Source organism: Falco peregrinus, chromosome 3, assembly GCF_023634155.1.
Source record: "Falco peregrinus isolate bFalPer1 chromosome 3, bFalPer1.pri, whole genome shotgun sequence".
Taxonomy (NCBI): Eukaryota; Metazoa; Chordata; class Aves; order Falconiformes; family Falconidae; genus Falco; species Falco peregrinus.
This window is the reverse complement of record NC_073723.1, coordinates 12,254,890-12,279,962: the sequence shown is the minus strand read 5'-3', so window position 1 is coordinate 12,279,962 and position 25,073 is coordinate 12,254,890. Positions and strand designations below refer to the sequence as shown.

Below are 25,073 nucleotides of genomic sequence, written 5' to 3'. Positions count from 1 at the left end.
TGGGCCATCTATTTTCATTGCACTGCATAGTTGGTGTAGTTGACTTCAGGATGATGCAAAAACCATTAAAATGAATAATTGAGTGAAAGTTTGTGCAAGGAGAGAACCAGAAGGAGCTTTTAGATAGTATGCTTGGACCTTAGCCTGTTGACTACAGAGCCTGGTGTGTGTTTTCCATTACCCTCAGACCAGTTGACAGCCCCATTTGGATTTCTAGTTTCATCCCCATGTTACCAACCCAACTCTTGACTGCATTTTTTAAGGTAATGAGCTGATTCTTCTGTAATCTCTGCAGTTATGTTACCATAGGCAATTGTACCACCTTATATGCCATCTCTGAACTTTTAACAACTCTCTCAGTTATTACAAAGCTTAACAATGTTTTTTGTTGCATCGTTTTAGATAAATTATTTTTCATATTACTTTGGTGTGGCTTCTGTTAGTTCCCACCAGTGCTGCTTAATTAACGTATGCGTTAAATTGGGATTAAGAAGCAGAGATGCTTTACCGAGGTTACACTGAGTGTTTCATGGTGCTCACGTGACATTGTAGTAAGTGTGGTGAAGATCTGGTGTCATATGCCAGAATATTAATGCAAGCATAGTGCCCTCCTCTGTCCTTCCTTCTGTACAGGTGATGAATTGAGTCAGAGGAAGAAACTTGGCATTAATAAATGAACATTGCAAGAATCAGTGTGGTGCGGGGCAGGATCATGGGGAGCTGGAGACCAGCCCTGCTGCAGCATTGCTGAGGCCCTGGGAGAGCTGAAATGGGGTCCTGGGCTGTGGGCATGTGGGGGGATGCCCAAGGGGAGGGGGAACAGGCACAGACAGACCGGGATAACAGTGCCCTCCAGGCTGTAATGGTAGTGATTTCCCTGGTATGCTTTTTGGTTCCCAGAACCCATTCAGTCAAGAACATCCTGAGCAATAGACTGCTCGGACTGTCATGTGTAATGGTCACCAACACGCCTAATGTGCCTCACCCCTTTGGCTTCCAGTGTCCCTGACCAATTCATCCTACACCTTTTGTCAAAGGCTTTTGCAATTTTTACAGACCTAATCTTCTTATTATCTTTTTTTTTTTTGGCTTTTTTCTTAAATGAAAGAAGTCTACACTGGTTGAAGTTAACTATGTGAGCTGCTCTGGCTGCACCAAGCTAAGGTTAAGCAGTTGCTGTCCTTACCCTTCTTCCAGCTGCTTACCTTGGCTCTGCCTGTTCATGGCTGTCCTGCTGTTTCTGCTCTCTTCTGCTGCAGATGTACCCTAGTTTCAGTATACTTTGCCTCTAATAAGATGCTAATAATCAAGACAAGTATGATTTATCATACCTAAGAACAGAATTATTTCTTGTCTGTACTGCAGGAAAGAGGATTGAAGCATGTCTTTTCACAAAGATATTGGATAGAACACCTCCTGAAAACAGTGCCATTCTGAAATTCCTTCTGAATTACTCAGTTCAATCTGAGCTTCACAGATAAACTTCAGTTTTTTTTCTTTTATGCTTAAACTGTAACTAAACAATCTTTATGCCAATGGCACACATACTAATAAATAGTAAGAATGAAAAACATTTTCAACATTAATTGATGATTAATCAACAGGGTTAAATATTGGCTACCTTTACTTTTGCCTTCAATGTGTCCTTCCCCCACTGAATACCAGTATGGGTTATAAATAACGGGGCCCTGGTGAAGGTCGTAGGGCAGACTAAAAAGTGTCCTTTGTCTTTTTGTTGCTAGTCTGTTGCGATACCTTGGAGTATGCTATGCTTAAAATAAATGAGGAAATTCTAATGTCTTGTGGCTGATGCATTTATATTTAACTCTTCTGAGAGTTTTCTGTGCCATGTTTCCATGTTCTCTGAAAGGAAGGTTTATGTGGAAGACGGCTGAAATATGCTGTAATAAAGGTAATGCTGCAGAAGAAACAAAAATACTGAATTGGCACTGAAAGTCACATTATTTCTATGGAGAATTACTATCCCGCTCATATTCTGGGGATAGATGAGCCTCTGAGTTGTTTTGGATAAGCATCTATTCCCAGTGTTCAGACAGTGACTGCACCAGCAGATTGTACTGTGCGTGGTCTTTGTACAGAGCTAAGACCAGAGGATGATTAAGTTATGCAATTGAAACTACAGAGAGTTTTCAATAGGTATAATGGAATTATTTTTATTATAATAAAATTATATGTTAAAACTGTGCTTAAAAAAAAAAAAAAAATCAGGCAAGTACCGGGTTTTTTGGGCTCGGGTTTTTTAATTTTGCTTGCTAACATTGCCAGACATCTGTGGTTAGTGCAGCGTTAAGAGCTTCTTTTTATTTTTCCTCCTTATTTTCTGAGTACTGTGAAATTCAAAGTTGGTTGTCAAACGTACAGTGTGAAGCCTTAGTTTGATATAGTTTTCCTTTGTAAACATGGCTTCTTTGATACTCTTATTTGGTTTTAATTCAGTTATGTGTGCTGATGAGTTTGGTTTCTGAGTATGTGGCTTGTAACTTTGTCAAAATTGATGGACAACAGAAAAAATAGACACATTTCTCAAGTGTGCAGATTATCTCTTTTCAATTGCCTTTTAAGATACCACTTTGTATAGCTGTATGCCTTTTTCACAAATCTGTTTTATTTAGTTTTCATGATCTTGCAATTTTTCAAAGTCTTACTTGCATCCTTGAGTCAGCCACTTCCCTTTCCCCCTCTCCCCCTCCCTGTATCTATCGGTGAAGAAATGCTGGAAGTGACTGTGCTTATCTAAAGGAGTAAAGTGATCCTTGTCTGTTTTTCCTTAGCTGTCAGATTCCTTTGTTCGTCTTTACTTAAAGCAGTCTTAGGCTTTCAGATCCATGTTGCCATGTGAAAGATTTTTGCATCGCTTTTCAGTGTACATTGATACTAGAGTACTCTATACGCTGTCTTGATAAAGGTATTTCACTTCCTCACCCTCTTTAGTGTTAGTTCTGACTTAGCCAGCTGTGAACATTTGAACGGAAAATTTGGGGGCTATTGTGAAGTTGGTTCTTGTGGTGTTACTGTTTATTGTGCTAAAAGAACTGCTTCCCTGAACACTGCTGCAGCAGCCACCTCCAGCTGTGGGTTTCTTCTGCTTCCACTGTACCTGATTTAGCAGTCATGCAGTTATAAGAACGCGTTTAGTTTGCTGATCCAGCTCAGCCCTAAGACAGAGCATAGGCTGCAGATCTGATTAAAGAAAGTAATCCCTTCTACCTCTATCTCATTTTGCCAATTCTGTATTAGACCAGGAAAGTAGACATTTAGTGAAACTTCTGTGTTTCAGCATGGTCCCCAACTTTGTTAGATTTCAGATTAATAGCATCAAAAGTAGGCAGTGGGAATACTTATACCATGCAAGAGATTTTGGAGATTTACTACCTGACTTGAGCACAGGCAGAAGCTCCTATTTGGGTGGAAAGACTTTTATAAAAATCTAGATTCAGTCAAGCTAGACAGATGTCATACCAATTGCCTTCACGCTCTGTGCTGCTGCTGTCCTCGTTTTGGTAAATTGGAGAATTTACCTTTGCTCGTCAACCTTTCACAAGTGGTGTTCTGCAAACTAGTCACGCTAAGAACCAAGTCCACAAGGGAGGCTAAGAGCAGGGACCAGTGAAATCTTGGCTAGCCAGAGAAAGGTCTGGGGAAGTTGAAAGTAGTGTATAGTACGGTTTTACTTAGAGGTGAAAGCCAGCTATTGAAAATGGTTGAGAGCTGGGCAGTGGATTGGGACCAAGGCTTGCTTTGGATCCTCCTCATGGATGAGCAAGTGGAGTAGTGCAGCCAGACTGACCGGGTAACTTTTTGTTTTTAGGCTTCCTTGTGGATGGAGAGATGAGGCGTGACTGGGGACTAAACACTGTGTTCAAGAAAAGGTTCTGCATGCCCTGTAGTTACATCTTTAAGTGCTGATTAAAACTCCATCTGTGGGATTGATGATGTCTCATAAGCTGTAAGCTTATGATGGGTGGGCCTCAGTATCAGAACGTTCACAACTGCTTTTGACTGTGAACATGGGGTGTCTGCTCATAGAGCAGTAACAGGCACTTTGCATTATGTCGCATGTATTGGATGTGGTTCTGATAAATGCATAAAAATTATCATTGAGAATATATCATAACTTTTGTACTTTAAGTGAAATGAGCAGTAAAATTGACAGTGCAAGTTTAACGTGAACCTTTTGTGTTCAAATGCTGGGACTAGTTGTTTGTGAAAATGTAAACACAGGTTTTAAGTGTCAGTAGTGTTATTATGGAAGACACACATACAGTTGATGGTTTTGATTTTGGACTTCTGAACCATATATTACTACCTAATGAGATTCAGACCTATATCAAATGCCTGAGGCGTTCCACTGCCATAGCAGGCTCTGCAACTTCAGAACCTATACTGGAGTTTCTTCTCAGGCTACCTCCACCCACTGGCACGTCTCATGTGGTAGTGTGCAAATGAAGTCTCTACAAATTTGTTTGGTATTGAACTGGATAGCCATTGCCTCCTCTGAATATAAAGGATTAGAGTTTTGTTAAAATTACTGGGGAGTTGGGGAAAAACAAAACTGAAGCAGCCATTAGTGGAGAACTTGGCAATGAAGTGACATTCTCAGAGATAGTATAAAACCAAAAAAAGGTTCTGACTCAGTTGTGTTTATTCATTTCTTGTGTTGGCTTAATTATTTTCAGCTGTTGGGTTAAAATAGCGAAGTTAAGGTTAGGTAGTATGTACTAAGGAAGCATTGTTTCTAACTAAACTTTAGAACAGTGTATCTTGAGTAAACACCCCTCTTAAAGCACGTTAGAAATTGGAAGGCAATTTGTAATGGAAAGCCCAGTATTGAATGAATGTAGCAGTTTAAGAAAATTCTGTGATTGGTAGGAAGGCCAAAGTTTTATTTCCCTCTTTCTATGGCAAAGTAGAAGGCTACAGAGTAGGCACCACTGCTGGAGTACAGGTTAAGCCGTTTCAGTGGAAGGTAGTATTTTAAGACTCAGTCATGAGACATGTTAGTCCTGTTAAATACTAAAATAGGATGTTACGGATTTCTCGCTTTGAACTCAAGCAAGAAATGTATGCACATTATTACTGCCCAAGAAGGAAATACTTGAGTAATGTTTACCTCCTAGACTAAATTATTCATGGACTTTTAGCAGTGTTTGAAATGTAGAGCTTAACACTTGGAGCGGGTGCCCAGCCTGGCTGCAGATGGGCATTGCCTTCTGGCGCGCAGGCTGCTCAGCCGGCTTCCAGGAGAGGCCTGGTACCCGCGTGCCGTATGGCACATCGTTGCGCCTTTATAAACCTGGCAGTAGCATGTGCTGCTCATCCCTCTGTATGGTGAAAGGCTTGAACAAAGAGAAGTACTGCCTTCAAAAATGATGGTGACTTCCGTAGCCCCATGTAGCGCTTCTTGATTACAAGCCTCATCAGTGAGCGTTGCAGGGATCAACATCCTCAGCTGCCGCATGGGGAAGGCAAAGGTAAAGGAGTGAGATGGGTTACTTGAGAAAACTGAAATACGTGCCCAGCCTCTTTTTAGTCCTTAGCTTGGATGAGTCCGCTTGAAGACTTTATTAAATACCGTCTTGAGATACCTTGAAATCAGTGAGTTATTTGGCACAGAGACATAAGTTAAGGATGTCACACCTGCAAGCCCAGCAGGCTTCCAGCGTGGCACAGCAAGCAGAATCTGACTATATGAACAATCTTAATTAACTTTACATCTTTAATCCAGCTTTTCTGAATAGGCTTGTCTTGCTAGCAATAACCATCAGTCTTTAACACAATAACAACAGCTAAATGGTTCTGGAAAACTCAATCCCACACACACATTTTTCTGTAAGTTTTTTTTTTTCAAGCATTCCACAGTATAGTGGATAAACCATTGTGTCTTGCTTATACAGTCATATTTACAGCAGAATTAAATCATCCTTATGGCCCTCAGTGCTACAGCTCCACCTTGCAAGTGGCAATTGTTGAGTCTTGTAGCACTGACTGGAAAAGGTGACGCTAAGATGCTCTGTGCCACCCCGAGGCGCCCGCCTTTGGCTGTGGGGCTCAGCTGTGCCCTGCGCTGGGGCTGGTGGAGCAGCCCCGCCACCGTCTCACGGGGCTGTCACTGCTGCCAGCGCCTGTGCACCTGCACTCCGTGCAAATTCCTAAGAGATATTAAAAATTAGTAAGGTGACCTAGTTATTTTCTGTTGGTGTCTGTGGGAGATGGTGTAGCATGCCGCGATGTTTGACAAGGTGAGGAAGGCAGAGACTGGAAGGACAACAACGGAGGTCAAATTGGCCTATGTGACCTCTGTTGAAATGGAGCTTAAAACTTGCAGAAATTCTGCAGAACTAAGTATACTATTTCATAGCTATGCCAAATAAAGCGACCCTGGAAACTGCAGTTACTATTTGAAAAGAAAAAAATAATGTGAAAATGCTTGTACAGATTGTACTCTTGGAAGATTTAAGAAATATTATCCAGAAGTACTGGTGCTACCAGATATCTGCAAACTCTTCAGTCTTCAGTACGCTTCCTGTGAAACATTCAGCTTGTTTCCTTAACTTGGGGGTAGAGTTTGTGCAGACTACTGTTTGTTTTATCATATCCTGACAAATGTTGGGTGGAATGGAATTTGGAGCCCATGTGTGTGTTATGTTGGCACACACTCCTAAGATTCTAGGGCAGAAGGACAACGTGGATCTGTACGCTAATGTATATATAACCCATCCTGAAATCAGCTCAGTGAATGACAACGTTTTAGGTAACTCGCTGTTAAATCACTGGTAGTTTGCTCAGCAGTTAAGAGTTAATAAATTGAAACCAGTTTTATGACATAAGTTTTCCATTAGTAGAAATGCAAAGTCCAAGGAAAATGATTGTCCAAAGTGTGTAGTCCAGCTTTGCTTTTACTTTGGATAAATGAATTGATATATTGCATCTATAAAGGATGCCATATATTCTCAAAGCCTAAGTACCACAGTGGGCTGCTGATTTCCATGGGGATACTTAGAAACATGCTAGAGGCCTGTGGTCTCTGGAGGTGCAGATTGTAGAGAGATACATTTGAGGTTTTTGAGACTTGGATCAGCGTGATGTCTCTTGTGGAAACAAGAGAAGGAAAAGAGCTCTTTCTTTCTTCTTGCATGATCTCTGATGCTTTGAGGTTTGGATTTACTTTTTTTTCTGGATCTCTTCTTGATGTAGTCGGCATATGTTTGATTTTAAAAGATCTTGTCTGAAGATATAAAAGAGAAAGTAACGATGATCTGGCAGAAAAGCCATATGCATGTACCCTTTCATGTTGAGAAGCTGAATTTGACTAATGTAATTTGTGTAAGAATTGATGGCTTAAGTAAAAATTTTTCAGACTTCTTTACATCAATCACAGCAATATAATGCTTTTGGACAATTAAAAAGATTAATGACACTTACTATTCTGGACTTTACTGCTTTTTGCTCTTTTTTTTTTTTTTCCCCCCTGAATTATTATGTTTTAGTTTTCTGTTTTGGCATTTTGTCTGTTTCACATCCATTCTGTGGATTTGGCCCTGCTGTCCATTTAACTCAAGGTAACTGTCACTGTCTGTCATTGGATTAAGCTATGTCAAGAGTAATACTACGGTTATTTTCCAAGGTGGTGTATGAGAAGCCAGCCTGTTTCTATGAGACCTTAGAAGGGCGTGTAAAATAGAGCACAAAAATGCTCATCCATCAAGTATCCAAGAGCAAATGTGCTGCAAACACCCCCCCCCCCCCCCCCCCCCCCCCAAAAAAAAAAACCCCAAACTATTCCAGAGCAGAGTGAAAGGGACTCGCTGACAGGACATACCCTCATCTGTCACATAGGTCAGTGTACCTTGTGTATCTTATGACTTACATACCACATAATTCAAGCAGCTTCGGTTTATCCTGGCTAGATGTGCAGCAACAAGGATGAAAAAAACAAAATTCAACAGAAGAGGTGACAGTTGTACAGTCAGAAACACTGTCTGTAATAGGATAGGTTTTGCATATATGTTTCTGAAAATGGTTGTTTGATCTTGGACAGTTACAGACTGTACTTTACTGGGTAAGTTTAAATTGTATTGCTTCTGTCCTGACTTGTGATGTTTTTGGCACTTTTCAGCAGTGTGTCTGGCAGAATCCAAAGCTTGCTTTTCACTGGTTCATGCTGTTTCCTTTCCAGTGTTTATCAAATGCTTTCATGTGCTGAAGAAGATGCCTTGTGTGTGTTTAGTCTTGCTTCTGTCCTGCAAGATTTTGACAGCCTGAAATAGACCTCGATAGAGGTGTTTGGAGCTCTAATAGCTATACTTCCAGGGGGGAAGAAAGAAAAAAAATATTTAAAACTAGCTACACAAGCAGCAGGAAAAAGCTATTGCTTTTTTGCAGCGCTATTGAAATACAAAGTAAGACCACCCAGTTCCATGCACAACCTTCTAGCAGTGTTTCATTGAACAGTCCCCAGCATCTCTGTTGTTAATATAGGCATTTATTCCATTCTGATAGCAAAACTGAACATGCAAACACTTTTATAAAACAAGCCTAATATTTTAGTTGGCATAGCTATCTGTGATAAGACAATGGGCACATAATTTTAATAGTCATGACTCAAAAAGAGACCAGGTAGATTTAATAAGATTATAGGGTTATTGAGTACAAAGACACCTATGACTGTCTTAAGCTTATCTTATTCTAGTTTTATTTCCAGCAGGATCAAAATAAAATGCGTAGGAAATAGCATACTAGTTTAGATGGCTGGAATCTAGTTCCTATGACTATTGTAGGACTTTGGCACTAGTGGATGGGAAAAAAATCCATACTCTTGTTTCTTCAGAAGCAGGTCAGAGACATAATTTGAATTGCAACTGTGTAGCTGTGTGATTCTTTGCAGGTGTGGTGAAGGTCATGCTACCTTCACTCCTGGTGTGAATTATGTTGTCTTGTAGGAAAATTGCTTTCTTGTACTTTACCTGCTTTCTGCCATAGTGCAGTTTGCTTTCTTTTGGATTGCAGCTTCTGGCTGCAAAATAAAACACTGTTGAACACATGAAGGAAATTCTAGAAAATAACAGGTCATGCTAGGGAAGCATTGGGATGGCCTTTATTTTGCTTAAGCAGAGGATCAGATACATTCATTACTTCTGTAGCCCTTGCAATATTATTTTCTGTTTCTGTTCTTCTAGTTGTCATTGCATTAGAACCCCTGTCGGGCTATATTTATTTGCTATGACTTTCTCAGTGCACTTCTTAAATTGAGGAGATGAGCTGGTCTCTAAAGACCGATGTTATGCTACACCTTAAGTTTTCTATGGCATTAGGGAAACAAACAGTCTTTGAATTTACATGGCGTATTAGAATCGTAGAATTAGTTAGGTTGGAAAAGACCTTTAAGATTGTGTCCAACCATTAACCTAGCACTGACAAGTCCACCTCTAAACCATGTCCTCAAATGCCACATCTACGTGTGTTTTAAATACCTCCAGGGATGGTGACTAAACTGCTTCCCTGGGCAGCCTGTTCCAGTGCCTGACAACACTTTGGATGAAGATGTTTTTTTTCCTATATCCAATCTAAACCTTCCCTGGCACAACTTGAGGCCATTTCCTCTGGTCCTGCCTGTCACTTCTTACTTGGGAGAAGAGACTGACACTCGCCTCCCAACAACAAGTTAGTTGTAAAGGGTAATAAGGTCTTCCCTGAGCATCCTTTTCTTCAGACTGAACAACCCCAGTTCCCTCAGCTGCTCCTCATAAGACTTGTTCTCTAGACCCTTCACCAGCTTCATTGCCCTTCCCTGGACGTGCTCCAGCACCTCAAAGGCAGATAATGCCCTGAGAAAAGCACTACAGAAGATCCCTGCCTCAGATGAGCTCAGGTGAGTGTGAGGCCTGGGAATTCATGCTACTTGTGAACGTTTGACAGCACCAGTCCCATGTACTATGTTATAATTTGCCTCTTGCCTTTGCCTTGCTACACGCTTTTGAAAGTAGTATGTGGGCTTAAAATATGGCATGGCAAAATACTTATCAACTCAGGTTTTTTTCTGTTGAGGGCTAGGTGGTTGGTCCTCTAACACAGAACTTCTGCTTAAAATTTTTATATTGAAAGTTCCTGATATTTACAGACCCTTTTTGACGTGCTTTTCAGAGAATGAGCCCTGGATGATAGGTCTACTTTTTTTCATGTCTGTTTAGTTTTGGGTGTTTAATTTAGTGTATGTTAAGGATCGTAGAAAGTAGCTACTACTTGCGCTGTTGTTACTAGTGCAGCTGCCTACAGATCTATCTCAAAGAGCTTGATTAAGATAAGCTGTCTAAGGAAAAAAAGGCAGCAGTTTTGGGAGCTGTTTTTGCATCCGTTTTGAGTATATATTTGTTGGATATATAAGTTTGTGGTGAGTTGCATAGTAAGATCTAGGACTTTATATTAAGTTGCTACTATATAAAAGTAAGAAATGAAGGAAAAAATGAAGTTGTGGTAAAAACTGGTATAGGCAGTCAGAAAGACATTTGTATAATTTTAATAGAAACACTGAAATCACAGGATGATTAACACAGTTTACTGATCTACAAAAAATCAGAAGTACCTGAATTATAAAATTACAGCATTGTTAAAGTGGGAAGGGACCTCTGGATCATACGGCTCAGCCTCAGTGCTCAAAGTAGGGTCAACTGAAACAGGCTGGTCATGGCCATGTCTGTTTGGGGTTTGAGTATCTCCAAGGATGGTGACTCTGCAGCCTCTCTGTGCAACCTGTTCCAAAGTTTGACCATCATCACAGTAAAATAAATACATAAATCTTATGTTTAACTGTAACTTCTTATATTTTAATTTGTGCCCTTTGCCTCTTGTCCTGTCATGGAGCACCACTGAAAAGAGCCTGGCTCCCTCTTCTTCACGCCCTTCCTTCAGGTATTTATATACACTGACAAGATCCCTCTAAGCCTTCTCTTCTCCAGGCTGATGAACGGTCTCAGTGCTCTCAGCCTTTCTTAGGAGGGATGCTCCTGTGCCTTCATCTTCATGGACATTCTCTGGAACCTCTTCAGTGTGTCCTTACCTAGCCTGTACTGGTCAGACCAAAACTGGGCCTAGCACTCCAGATATGTCTTGCCAGTGCTGAGCAGAGGAGAGGAAGGATCACTTCCCTCAGTCTGCTGGCTGTATTCCTCCTAATGCAGCCCACGGTGCTACTAGTAGTCTTTGCCATGAGGGCCTATCACTGGCTCATGTTAAACTTGCTGTCCACCTGGATTGCCAGGTTTTTCTGTCAAGGTGCTTTTCAGGTGGTTAGCCCTCAGTGTGCATGGGGTTATTCCTCCCCAGGTGCAGGACTTAGCATTTCCTTGTGTTGAACTGACTTACTGAAATTCTTGTCAGCCCATTTTTCTCAGCCTGATGAGGTCCGTCTGAATGGCAGCAATCTCTTGGTGTATCAGCCTTTCCTCCATGTTTTGTATCATCTGGGAACTTGCTGGGGATGCACTCTCTCTGATTATCAAACCCAAGTTGTTTGGAGAATACTTAGATACTCTTACGTGTTAGCTCTTGCACGTGTACATGAGTCTGCAGTAGCCAAATCTAGCCTATTGGAAGTGAATGGCTTTGTTTTGCACTAAAAGAATAGATGTAGTATCTGATAGTCTATTTAAAACACATTGGAAAAATTACTAAAGTATCTCCGGCTTCCCCCTTCCCCTGAACAGAGAGTTTTAGAGTAGACGCTGAGGAAGAAGGCTTGTTTTGGGGCTTGTATACTAAGAGAAGACTCTAGCAGTATCATAAAATATTAGAAGTATAATTGCAGGAAGAACTGGTATCCAACCAAAGCAGTAACCACTATGGATTCTTCATTTCTTAAATTCTCACAAGGTGTTCAAATGTTCTGAAGTTCAAGTAGATTTTAAATGGTAAATACCTAGACTTACATATGGCATTTCACAGTTTCTACAAAAGTGTGCAATTGTAAATAATATGTTGCTATTGGATGTACTGGCAATCAGCACCCTAACCCATTTTACCAGTGGGTAAAATGTTTCTGTTGTGCTCTTGGAGATTTGATTGCACGTGGTTTAAATAAAAATATTATTGATGTTAACGGGGGAGGTATATAGCCGCAGAAAGCATTTACTTTGTGAAAACAACCTATGCCACAGATGACCAGCTAGCAACTCTGATGTTGTTTGGCATCACTTACTTCCTTTTCCCCAAAAGTTTTTTTTTTTTTTTTTCTTAAGGAAATCCTGTTTATTTGCTTTGAGGAAATAATTTTTTCCAGTTGGTCTTTTTTGTTTATTTGTTTTAGTGGGTCTTTTCTTTTCTTTCTATTAATCTGTTAAGGAGTGCTGATACTCCTTGGAAGTCTGTTTTCTGCCTCTGTAGTTCCAGTGCTTGGTACATGAGGAGTTGCTGGTAGCAGCAATACTATCTTAACACCTTTCTTGTTAATAATTTGATGAGCAGCTCTTGCAGGTGTTTAAATTTCTCTGGCCTTTTCCTGGGAAAGAGCATTTTACATTTATCCTTCTTTTTTCTCGTCTACTTCTACCACCTAGTTGCCTTAGCTGGAGAGCTATTTTGGGGCATGCTTCTATAAAGACCACAGTCCATTACTCCAACTCATGGCTTGAGAGCAACTGAAGTGATATTCTAGAGGCACTGTTTCTTGGGTTTGCTTAACTTAAAGGAATTTAAAAAGCAGTTAGTGAATCACTGAAAATGTATTTTTTTTCTTTTTCTCTTGCCCTTTTAATATCCTTTCACTCCGCAATCATCTCTCAAATCTAAGCATGTTTACTTAAGCAACTTTGTGGAGAATGATTCTCTAGGGCTGGCTGACGGATTAAGTGGCAGTACCTTGGTTGTGAAGCAACCTACGTTTGCACATTCTCCAGTCGTTTCCCATTAAAACTTAAATCCTTGTTCTGTTGTGGCACCTTTAAAAAGCAGACCTCCTCCTTACATCTAAATGTTATGAAAACCAGGCATACTGTAACCCAGAACCCTAAGGAATGCTTGATTGAAATAACAGATCAGAAAAGTCTCTTGCTAACATTTCTATGATTATAAGTTTGCTCAAGTGACAGAAACATCGTGTCAGCTACCTTTCTGCATACAGTCTAACTTTGGTCCAAAACCTAACATAGCTCTTAAAGGCTTCACTGATGCAGTGTTTGTGGGGATAGATAACTTAAAGTGTAATGGTATTCATTACCTTTCCTCTTTCTAGAACTATCTCATGTATTGCTGATTGGGTGGTTGGTCTGACTACTGCTGCAGAGCAGAACGTAGTCCCAGTTAGTAGTTACTAGGATGCAGTGAGTGAAGGGAAGTAGAAGTGACTTTTTCTTAATCCTCAACAGGTAAACAAAAAGACAACTTAATTTTAGCCCCCTCTGCTCTACTATGGTATCTATCTTGGTTAACTTTTTTCTTCTTATTACTGCTTCTGTTAGTAACTTGTAACAGATTTGGCATCCCACATACAGGTCTGAGGGCATTGATGTAGGAAATGCAGACAAAAGTCATGAAGAAAATAAGAGAAGAAACATCCACTGGTTTTGATTTACAATTAAAGAATGAAAGGTGAAGAACAGCAAGTGTTAAAGTTAGTTTTAACATGGTGTATTGCATCAGTCGGTCAGCATGGTGTAGGAGGAAAGAGCTAAAACCTTGCTTTCTTCTTCATTGCAACCAAGTGACTTGAATACATAATATGAACACATAAAATAGAAATCTAAGTCATTTAATGCATTTTGAATTTAACCCTTTGTGCTTATGAGGGTCAGTGTCCTTTTTTCCTGATCTGTGTTAGAGATATTTGAATGAGAAAACTGATCATGAATGTTCTCCTAATGTTGTTAATCACAAACTTTTCATTTACAATGGAGCTTAGCAAATATGAAATGAGACTACCTGTGATATAGGAGGCTGTTTGCAGCCTTAGTATGTGTAAAGATGCACATGCTGTAAGTTATGATGCAGTTGACTCCTACCCCAGTGTGTTCAAAATGAACATCAGCTGTTTTAAACTTAGTTTAAAGCTTCCTGGAATTGTTCCAGATTCTGATATGGAAGGTCCTTCTACTTTGCTATTGATACTTGTGTTTGTTCTCTCTCCCTCCCACCTCTTTCTCCCTTCGCAGGCAAAGGCAGCTCAAGCATCTCATCCGACGTGAGTTCAAGTACAGATCACACCCCCACCAAAACCCAGAAGAATGCGGCTACCAGTGAAGGTAGGCAGCTGGTACTCATTACCCAGGTCAGGCCCCACAACATAATCCTAGTGATTTTCAGAAAAGGAACCCCTCCTCCTCGTTCCTTCTGTGTACAGTAAAATTGGCATACTAGAAATTAAAAAACAGTTCTTCCTGTATCCAATTTTCACTCCTACCTGCTGTAGTTTCTGATTTAAGCTTGTGACAAAAGATTTAAGATACTTCTGCAGAACAAAAATGCAGAGGGTTTTGAGTAATATTACGTGTTACCTTTTTTTAGCAAAGGCTTTTTACTTAAGATTTAATACAGTCTGATTTTGAACTTACTTTTGAAGAATATGCTTAATGGAAGCTTTTTGGCATACTTTATAGGTTAAATCTCAGCCTCTTATTTTCATACTGTGAACACCACGAAAATGTGAGTTGTTTGTGCCACGTTTCAGGAGTATAGCTATGGACATGAAGAGCTGACAAGAATTTAATTAGACCAACACAAGTCACCTACAGTTACTGGAGTATGTGATCATCCAGGACTAATTTTTATTGTCTAGGGGAAGGAGATTTCATATGTGTCAGTATTAACACAATGTAATACTACTTGGCCTATGAACAGAGAAATGCTGATCCTTCCCTGCTGCTGCCTTATATGTGAGTTGGTGTGCTGTGTTAAATGAAGGTATGTTGGTCCTAGTTTTCACAAGAGTGTCTTCGAAGGCTGAGAGGAAATCATTAAATCTATATGTAGTTTAATGATGTAAGCTGAAAGGATTTTTTTTTTTTTAAATGATAAATTTGTGCCTTAACTAATTCTCCTGAACTCTGTCATAAGTTGGTTGTGCTTGGTCATTATCGAATAGTAATTCTGATTTCTTATACTTCTGTCATTACAAATTAAGTTGCAAGTTCTGATTGCTCTCAGTCTGGCTCTATTTCTTATGGTTAAAGGAAATCCTAGACTTTGAATAGTTCTAGTTTGGCAAGTCTGACTATGACTGTAGAATCTGTACAGTAAAAGCAATTCATGTTGAGTAATAAATAGCCATATAAATCAAGAGTTCATTGTTAGGCATGCATACTCCAATATCAGGAATGAAGACCTGGCACCTGTTAATCATGAGAGATACTGGTTTAGAATCTCTGCTTTTTAGTCCAGGCAATAAATTTTACAATAAATGAATGAATTGTTAATGAAGTTGAATACTAGACTTTAGGTTTCTCTAAGCCTTAGACTCAAAAGTTTTGAGGTACCTGATGGAGGTGAATTGCCAAGACACACAATAAATTTAGGAAATGTATAAAAGCATTTTAACTTCTTGGTACGGCAGCCTGGGGGGACAGGACAACCAAACAAAAACCCAAAACAAACCACACAAAGGAGTAGTGGAAACTCTGAAGTCAGTACATTTCCCCCTTATTTTCAAATCAGATAATATAAAATAATCCTTTTCTAATCTCTAAGATTTATGTTCTTAATCTAGCCTATTGTAGAGCCAGTGAATACCAAGGCTGGGTCAGTCTTCACCACTGGTTTGCAGCCAATTAATTCATTAGTGAGGGAGGCTTAAATGCAGGCCAACAGATGTTGGCCTAAAGATATATTTTTATGAGTTCTGGTGCAGATTCAGAAAGAGTTCAGAGAAGTGGAGTTGTGTAGTCTATACTTGGAAGCAGTTTCAGATGTGAGCCTAGTTTTTCTGTTCGCTAGAAGAGTGGGATTTGACAAAAACTTTGACAACAGCAGGAGTAGTCTCTTTCTTAGCCTGTGCTATTACTACTTTTTTACAAAGTTTTTCTGTTGAGTAGTTACTAATGTGCATCGGTTTAATATAAGTTGCCATAATGTGGACTGCTGTATGACCTGACAGATATTTTGAATGGCATAACAAGGGACCAGAAGAGTTCCATGAAGGCAAGTGAGAGCAGAGACATGGAAGTAATGCTGGGGGAAAAATAAGGACTTTTGAAACCAGTGCTGTTACCCGAAGGCACGTTTATCAAGTGGTGTGCGTCTGGATTTTTTACTAATGATGCTTCTTTTCCCTATGTGCAGCAGACTTATGCTGTAGGAGGATTCATCTGAACAGAAAGACTCATGCATTCTGCAAGATGAGTAGACTTCAGTGCTTACAGGACTGGATGCTTTCATACTGTTCAGTTATACAGTAGTGTCTAGGGACCACCTAAGAACAGGAGCATGGTTGTTAGATGCTGTACAAGCAGTGGCAGTTAAGTCTTTTCATTTAGGGTGTTTTGATAACATTTTATAACTGTTATATAGATTTACCTTTATAGTACTCTATGATCTAATACTTTCTTGCCAGGATACAGTAGCACCTGCCCGCCCCAGAGATTGGTAAATGTACCTTGCTTTTCACCATGAGACTGGTTTATTGCAGTGACAGAATGCTCCAATTCAGCCCTTTGCTTTAGCCCTGGATTGTAAATTCATAGCACTGTACGCTGTCCTATGGATGAGCCATGTGTTGTGTATGGTGAGTGAGTAGTATGCGTCCTAGGTATGGAGTGGGAAGAACTATGAACCATTGCAGGTGAACTCTACCTTCATTGGCATGTGAAATAATCTTAACTGAACAAGTTGCAGCCGGCTTCTTTGCATCCCTTGAATTTCTTATGGCAACTGAATTCCTGAGTGCCCAGCTCCGTGGAGAACATAGAATTTGTGTTTGAGGCTGGAGGCCTTTCATGGCTCCCACTTTCCAGCCTTGCAAACAGACCTAATTCTTTCCCATTCTGCACAGCATGTTGTCTTTAAGACAGTTGACACAGCACTTGTTGAAGCTGATTCTATGAAATGCCTTGAAGCAACTAAAAAAGAAGTCTGTGGGACTGATTTGTACGAGCTCTGTGGTACTCTACGGCAGAGAAGCAGTTATGCAGAGTACTTCTTAGGCAAGTACTACAAAAAGGTGTCAAGCAGGACTCTTGCTTGAAAGAGCAAACCAGCTTGGGAAGTATCTGACAGCCTGTGTTATCGTGCCATCAGTCTGAACAATCAAATGAACTATGCTCTTCATCTTGTCTATTGCAACCATTATATCTGTCAAGTTCCAGTGCTGTGATGGCTCTTTATAGGATGGGTACAAGAAATGGGTAACAAGCTGCGTAAAATGGCTTATGTGGTGTTCCAATCCTAGTTATGCTGTTAGGGCAACATCAGTTAAATCACTTGATAGAAAGAGGAGATGCAGTTGCAGCCAAAATATGTTACTTTCCCTCACATTCTGGGTTATGAGCATCTATAGAGTTGTAGAAGAAATCTTAGGTTTCAAAGAGACAAAATGCTTGTCATTCTATTAAATGTGCCTGGATGAACTGTGCATCCTCTACCAGTAAAGAACGGACAGTCTGTGTTAGTATCCTTAGCCAAACCGGCGTCACTCAGTGATGCACTGCAGAGGTAACTGCTAACCTGTTTCTGTTGTGTAGAGGAATGCGGACAGTAAATAGCAGACCACACAACTTCTGAAATTCAAACTTGAGGTATGAGTGATGCACTTGAGGGTTACAAAGGTGAGGCTGTACTGGTACAGAAGCCGGAGTCCAGTTGCTGTCATTGTGGCTTTCGTTTTCTCTACTTTAGTTAAGGGCAGGTGGCAAAAAATAGATGTCTGGACCTCTGTAAATCAGAGTATGCCGTAGGGACTGTTTGTTTGTCTACAGCTTGGCTCAGAAGGAAGCATGGTAGACTGTGGGTGTGCATGCACGCTGTCTCCTGAGGATACGGTTTTCTTTAGCTTTAAACATACACTGCCTTTTACTTCTTCAATCTCAGACATGGTCTGCAATTCTTTACTCTATCAATCAATTACAGTTAGAAACTTGAGAACGCCTGAGTTTTTGCTACCCCCCATTGCTCTTCTGGCAAGTGAAAGACTAAATGGATTTTTGTGGGCCATTTAAATGCAATTTGCTAGACACAGTCTCAGCTGGAATATTATTGTCTAAAACTTGATTTAGAAGATTAGACTGCATGTTTTTGTATGGGCTTACCTTGATCAGGGGGCTTTCTTCTAACACTTACCTGCAGAGCACGGAATGCTATGTCCAGGCTGGATGCTTCATATTAACTTGACTGTTTTTCAAATAAAAAATCAATACTATTTGCACTTTATGTATATGGGTGTTAAGTGGTAATCCAGAGGCAACTTTAAATTGAGAACTTGTGTATGAACTCCATGTGTGAGTTTTTAATTTATTTCTCACTTTCTATAAAACCAAATTGAAGGATTATGCCTGAAGCAAAATACTGTTTTAGCAGAGAGGCTCAGTGCTGAAGTGCCTCTGAATATATCCTGTTAAATGATTATATTTTAAATTTTGTGGAAATACAATGAAGCCATCAGCTGTATTTTGCAGAAGTTAAAATTACATATTTTTATAGTGATGCTGATGTTTAGGGACCTTCAAAAAGAAAGTATTAACTCCTGTTTTGTTTGTTTTCCCTTCTGCAGTACTCTGAGAATTCTAGAGCCTGGCTTCCCCTCGTGATGTTAATGTACCTTAGATACACTTAAAAAAGGCCGTGTCTGGAAAACAGATGAACCAAGAGAACACAGATTTTCATCAATTAGCACTGTGATGTATGTTTAGTGTGGAGATCAAAGGCATATTTTGGTAGTACCCGTTTGTATGCATCTCAACAGAAGAGGTATTTCTTCTGAAGTTTAGGTGTGTACTAGAAAAGTCCCCCATTCTTATAGTTGCATCCTCCTCTCTGTTTTAGTTGAGTTTTTTGGTGTTTTTGGTGAACTTGGTAGTGTTAGGTTCACCATTGAATTCGATGATCTTGAGGGTCGTTTCCAACCTAAATGATTCTATGACTCTGGGAGAAGCATACCTTATAGATTGGCTGGAATATTTCTGTTCATTAGGAACCATTCTATCCATTAAATCATGTTTGGGGGAAACTATGTAAAAATGTATCATTTTGCAAGTATGTAATGCTTTGATTATTGGTGTAAGAGTGTTACTTTATACCCTGTACAAGATGATACCCAGCTAAAGTTAATCAGGCTGTGTTGCTGTGGTCTTCAGCATCTTTTTATGGTGGGTCCCTGCCACTGAAGTTTCTTGAAGTGGATGGTATATTAGTGTGTGCTGGTCTATGCAATGGAATTTCTGCTGTCTGTCATCTTCCCCTGGCATATAAGTTCCAGAGGAAAAGATGCCTGTGAATGAGGAACTACCCTTCCTTCAGTACTGGTTTTCGTTCTGCTAAGTCCTTGGGGGGAAAAAAAACCCCAACCCACAAACCCCCATCCTTCACCAAAAATAAAACAAAACAAAACTCCCACCTCTCACACCTCCCCAAACAACCAAAAAGTACCATCCCCTGCCCCACAAACCAGCAAACAACCCCAAAACCTGTAGCTGAGTGTTACAGCCGGTGGCGAGTTTTATGCATTTAAGAGCTCTCAATAGGACTTCTGCTATTCTGGATATAGAAGTGTAGATGTTCACTCAAGTTTCCTTTAATTATAGAAATATCAGTTACTCAAGTAGCTGAAACTGGATTTATGTCTAATTTTACATGAATAATCTTAGTTGGATAAGCTTTTCTAAGAGAAGTTAGCCTCTATAGCTGGAGTCCTTCATGTATTTGCTGTAATCTTCTAATGATTTCTTAAGAAAACTTTCAAGTTACTTTCAAAACCACTGGAATTTGAATACTACTACTACATCAATTTATTTTACAAATTGTAAGTGTTACACTTAATTACAAATGTGTAATTAATATCTAATTGAGGAAAGTAGGAGTAGAGAGCTACTGAGCCATACCATTCACTCTTACTTTTGCACTTAAAATAATTTTAAGAGGCTACAGTGAATAATGGAACAAGCAGCTACTTTTGAAACTTTTTTTCTGACCTCTGGAAAGACAGATTGAGCTTAATCAATATGTGAAATCTCCCAGAGCTGCTGGTTTACACCCTTATTTTCTGTGTCAAAGAATGAGCTCTATATGAGAAAATGTTTATCGCTGCTTTATGTGGGAATATATTAAGTGACATTTCTTGAACACAGAAAAACTGATTTGGGTTGTGTGCCTTTCATTTCACCTTGCAAGCGAGGGAACAAAGTACACATTATAGGATGTTTTCAGAAAGGATGTCATTCTGTTAATTTCTCTTGGCTTCATAATCACATTCTTTCAAAAGGCTTTTGGATCCCCCAAGTAATTCTTAATTTATTCAATGAATTTAAAAGAAGGAACCCTTGTGTTGTGCACAATGGAGGACACTGACAGATTTGGAAAGATGGAATGGGTCCTGTGCTACTGAATACTCTTGGTATTTAAAATGGTTCCTGATGGAGAATCAACTTAGGCTGAGATTCAGGTGAGTGCAATCCTGATCCTAGTTCAGGAGATAAAAATCTCAGAGAACCAGTTTGCAAATAGGTAACCTTTCTGTGTATTATGGTTGACATAATAAGGTAGGTAACCATGTTTACAGTGTTCCGTTGAAGCTTTTGAGTGGTTTGTGTATCCTCTCAGGATATTGAGCTAAGTGTTGTGACAAAAGACTGTTGCTGAAAAGAGATGCTGTTTTCCACTCAGTTTTTCTTGATGATCCTTTTGGCAGAAAGAGCTCTTCTGATCCATTCCTGCATCTGATACCTGTTAAGAAATGTTTTCTCACTTCCGTTCTTCAATATTTTTCCTTTCATTTCCTCTTTAACATTAGAAGCTTACTAGCCTAATATCAGAAATGAAAACACACATATGTTCTTTCTAGATGCATGCAAGCATATGCGTAATTCCTAATTCTTTTGATGGCAGTTCTCTTCCTGTTTATCTCTGTCCTCATGTCTTTGCAGCATCTCTTATTGGGAATATGGACTCTTGGTTCTACCGTTGAAGCAGTTCTACTGTCTAAGCAGACTTTCTGTGCACAAAACCATGTCTGAATTTGGTATGAATGCCTGAATTTGCCCCTGCTTACTTGGAACTGGGCTGAGGTTCAGTTGGCTTTGAGTGAACTGTAGCTGTTTTGAGTCGGTAGTGAAACTGGAGACCAGGTAAGATTCCTAGGGTTTTGTGTTGCTTTTCTAGCAGTGGATTTCTCTAGAAAAGTGAAATGCTGTATTACTGAATGTGCCAAAACAGAATCATTTGAAGCCAAAAAATAGGGGAAGGATAGGATAAAGGGGGGGTGGGAGGCGTGACAGTTAATAAATCCGAAACTATAAACACTTTGGCAGAATAAACAGAGCTCACTATTTAAATTCCTTTAACCAACATATCTGGATGCATATGTAAATATAATCACCTCAAGCAGTATGTGAAGGTACTAAGTAGTATAGTGGTTGTTCTTAGGCCCTATTTTTTGTGTTTAACCACATCTTGTTATGCTTTTGCTATCTAATAGGCAGTGTTCCTGCAAAGCTGTTCTGCTAATTATAACAGCACTATTGCAATCAGCATTTAAATCAGAGTTCAAATACAAGGCAAAAGGAATTGGGACATTGGCAAGGTTAAAGCTGCAAATTGAAACCTTACGTTATTCTGGCTAATTTGTACTGAAATGCTATAGCCAAATGTTTAAAACTTGCCCAAACAATACTGGGAACAAATTGGAAAGGTACATAAAACTTCAGTCTTACTTGATCTGATGCCTGAAATGTGAGACCTACCAGAGTAAATGCACTTATAGTACAGTTAAAGAGAAATGATCCCAATTTAAAAACCTGGCATTAGCTTTTCAAAAGTAAGGTCTGATGCTTGGTAGGAGTGATTACGGTTTATTCAATTACCTGTAAATCTGATTATAAGGAATCCAAGATCCCAAATGTAATTCCTTCTGTAAAATGCTGTACTTAAGTAGTTAATACTGTTATCACAGGGAGGTTCTGACACTGAACTGCTCTTTGTCTCTTACTGCCTATGCTACCTATTTGAAGTAGTTTCCTTCTCTGAAAAGTGAAGTCATCCTGAAGCATCTGATGATTGCCTCCTTCTTGAATACTGGACTGTTTCCTAAGACTGCTTGAAGAATATACTCAACCTGATAATGCATATTTAAATATGTCGGGCTTATCCATTTTGCAGAATTTATGAACTGACACTAGCAAGTTCCTCCAGATTAATTCTAGTACTTGACCAAAATAATGAAAAAATAGAACAGCAAGTTTTTACCTTTAACTTGACAATCCCTGCTAAGATGCTCTAGTTTAAATTTATTGCGCAAATTATCCCGCCTTATTTTCCTGTACTTTATCTTTTTATGTCAGCTTGTCAAATGACTATAATTTTTAAGACTGATACTGCTAACGGTGCCAAAACTAGCAGCATGCTTGAGAAATATCCACTTAGAGTTGCTGACTCCTTCTGTTCTTCTCCTATGGCTGTACCATAGTGCCCGCTACTGTGTTTCTCTCAACTTACTGAAGTTTGGCATCTCCTTGTTTCTGCCAGCGTTCCTCAGATTTGCCATGAGAAGTGTGTACTGAGATTGGCTGACAAAAATGGCAGTTTATAATGGTAATTCTTATTTTGTTAATTCTGACTGCTGGATCATCATTGGTTTAAGCAGTTACAGTAGACTAGGCTGGAAGTATAAGCGGACATTATGAGCATGGGTATAATCTGAGGATGAACCATCCACATATTCCTCTAGCCTTAATCAGCCACATTTGAACATAAAGTTGTGGTCCATTGTGATATTTCCCTTCATATTTAAGGCTAGTTTTCATCTTGGACTGTGACGATGGACTGGGAGTTTGTATTTCTTGAATCTCAAAGTATAATTGCTGTTTTAATGGTTTAAATAAAATATTTTTTTTTTTTTTTCTGATACAGGAATACCGGTGCCCATAGCAGCCTATCAGCTATGCTGAGGTAGATTTCTACTTGCCTACTCTGGCCTCTTGTGTGTACATAGGGTTGTCAGAAGATGGGCAGGATTTCTTTAAAGATGCATTGTAAATACTTGTTTGTAAGATTTGGTAGTCAATTTAGATCAGTTTGATTAGCTAGTTTGAGCTACCCTCCAACAAAGTGAAGTATGGAGAGTTCTCACAGGCGTGTAGCCTACCTGTGATGTGTTTATGATACCTTACAGATATGAATGCGTGAGTGAGAGGAAGCTTGGTGGCTTTACTGGATGACTAAATTGTCATGCTACTTGCAATGACTTGGATATATCATAAATCTCAATTGTAAATTATGAGTCGAATAGTGAAATTTCATTTTGTACCAGTACCTAATTTAATCTACGGTACTTCTGTTTTTCCCTAATGCGAAGTCCATTTTCATCTAGCGTACCCGAGAGTGAAATTTTACAGTACTATCAGGTATTCATTGTTTGTAGGTAGTCTTTTGCTTGTTCATTACATGTAAATAGTGCTAAGTGGGAATCTCTGAAAGACAAATGTTATTGTTGAGAGATCTCAAGGATGTAGGTAGTAGGAGCAAATTCTTATTTCTAGCTGTGAAGTTTGTGATATGCTTAATCTGAAGATATTTATATGTTCATGTAGACATATGCCAACATAGATTATATTTTTTTAAACACCCCCATCACATTCCCCTGGCAAGATAAGCATGTGTAAGCCTTGCCAGGTAGGTCTTCAGCTCCCATTTAGGCAATAAAATCTGTGTGGCACCTGAAACCTTAGAAACTCTGCACTGTGCGGAGCAGATGTTCAGTTGTTTAGCATACACAAGGAAGAACTTTTATAGTAGTGTTCCTTATAGATCTGAAACAAATGTTATGTAAATGATAAAGTCATAATTGGACTGTCTTCAGTGGGCTCTAGCTTGGGAGACAGTTTACTTAGTCCTTCTTTATTGTGGGCTGTGATAAAACATTAGCTTGAAGTCTGCTTTCTGAAATCATCATGCACTTTGACCCTTTTGCCTTTCTTTTGCTTTTGAAACAAGATTTTAGTAACTTTTTGTAATCTGAGGCAAAATTTGTAATCCAACCTGATTTGTAACTCTGAGTATACTTTCTCTTTGCTGTTTCAGTAGAGTTAAATTTCTCAAACTTCTTTTAGTGCCCTTGTACCTCAGATTCAAGTGTACCACACGTTTTCTGTCCAGACTTCCTTTTGTATTTGGAAGGCTTTTGCAATGTTAATCACACAAAATTGATCAAGAGGCTGATGTGTCTGGTTTTAATGGGAGATTAGTCTGGATCTGGCTAAAAATCACAATATTCTGAATCTGCTTTGGCTACTTGGTGCTGTTACTCTGACAGAGTACTGTGTTCAGTTTTGGACCCCTCATTTCAAGAGGGATGTAGAGGTGTGAGAGTGTGTCCAGAGAGGGACAATAAAGCTGGTGAAGGGTCTGGAGAACAAGTCTTGTGAGGAGCAGCTGAGGGAACTGGGGTTGTTTAGTCTGGAGGAGACTTGAGGGGAGGCATCTTATTGCTCCCTACAACTACCTGAAAGGAGGCTGTAGGCAAGCGGGGGTCGGTCTCTTCTCCCAGATAACAAGGGATAGGACAAGAGGAAATGGCTTCAAGTTACGGCAGGGTTGTTTAGATTAGATATTAGGAAAAATTTCTTCACTGAAAGGGTGGTCAGGCATTGGAACAGGCTGCCCAGGGAGGTGGTGGAATTGCTATCCCTGGAGGTGTTTAAAAAAATGTGTAAATGTGGTGCTTAGGGACATGGTTTCGTGATGGACTTGGCAGTGCTGGGTTAACGGTTGGACTTAATATCTCAAAGGTCTTTTCCAACCTAAATGATTCTATGATTCTGTGATCACTTCTGTCAGTGTCTATAAAAGACAAGCTCCCATAGCATTTAATGAAATGTGAATATTTTGCTGGACTATGTTAAGTATGTCACCCACAATGAAATTCTATCCAA

General features: G+C 39.6%; 1 protein-coding gene across 1 annotated transcript in view; it reads left to right on the top strand.

The window, feature by feature from the left end:
* The window catches only part of FBXL7 (F-box and leucine rich repeat protein 7), a 196,123-nt gene that overhangs the window by 31,605 nt on the left and 139,445 nt on the right, over positions 1–25,073 (top strand). The window contains exon 2 of the mRNA XM_005235791.4: positions 14,160–14,249. Coding sequence (XP_005235848.2) covers positions 14,160–14,249 — 90 coding nt within the window. The remainder of the gene's footprint in view (positions 1–14,159; positions 14,250–25,073) is intronic.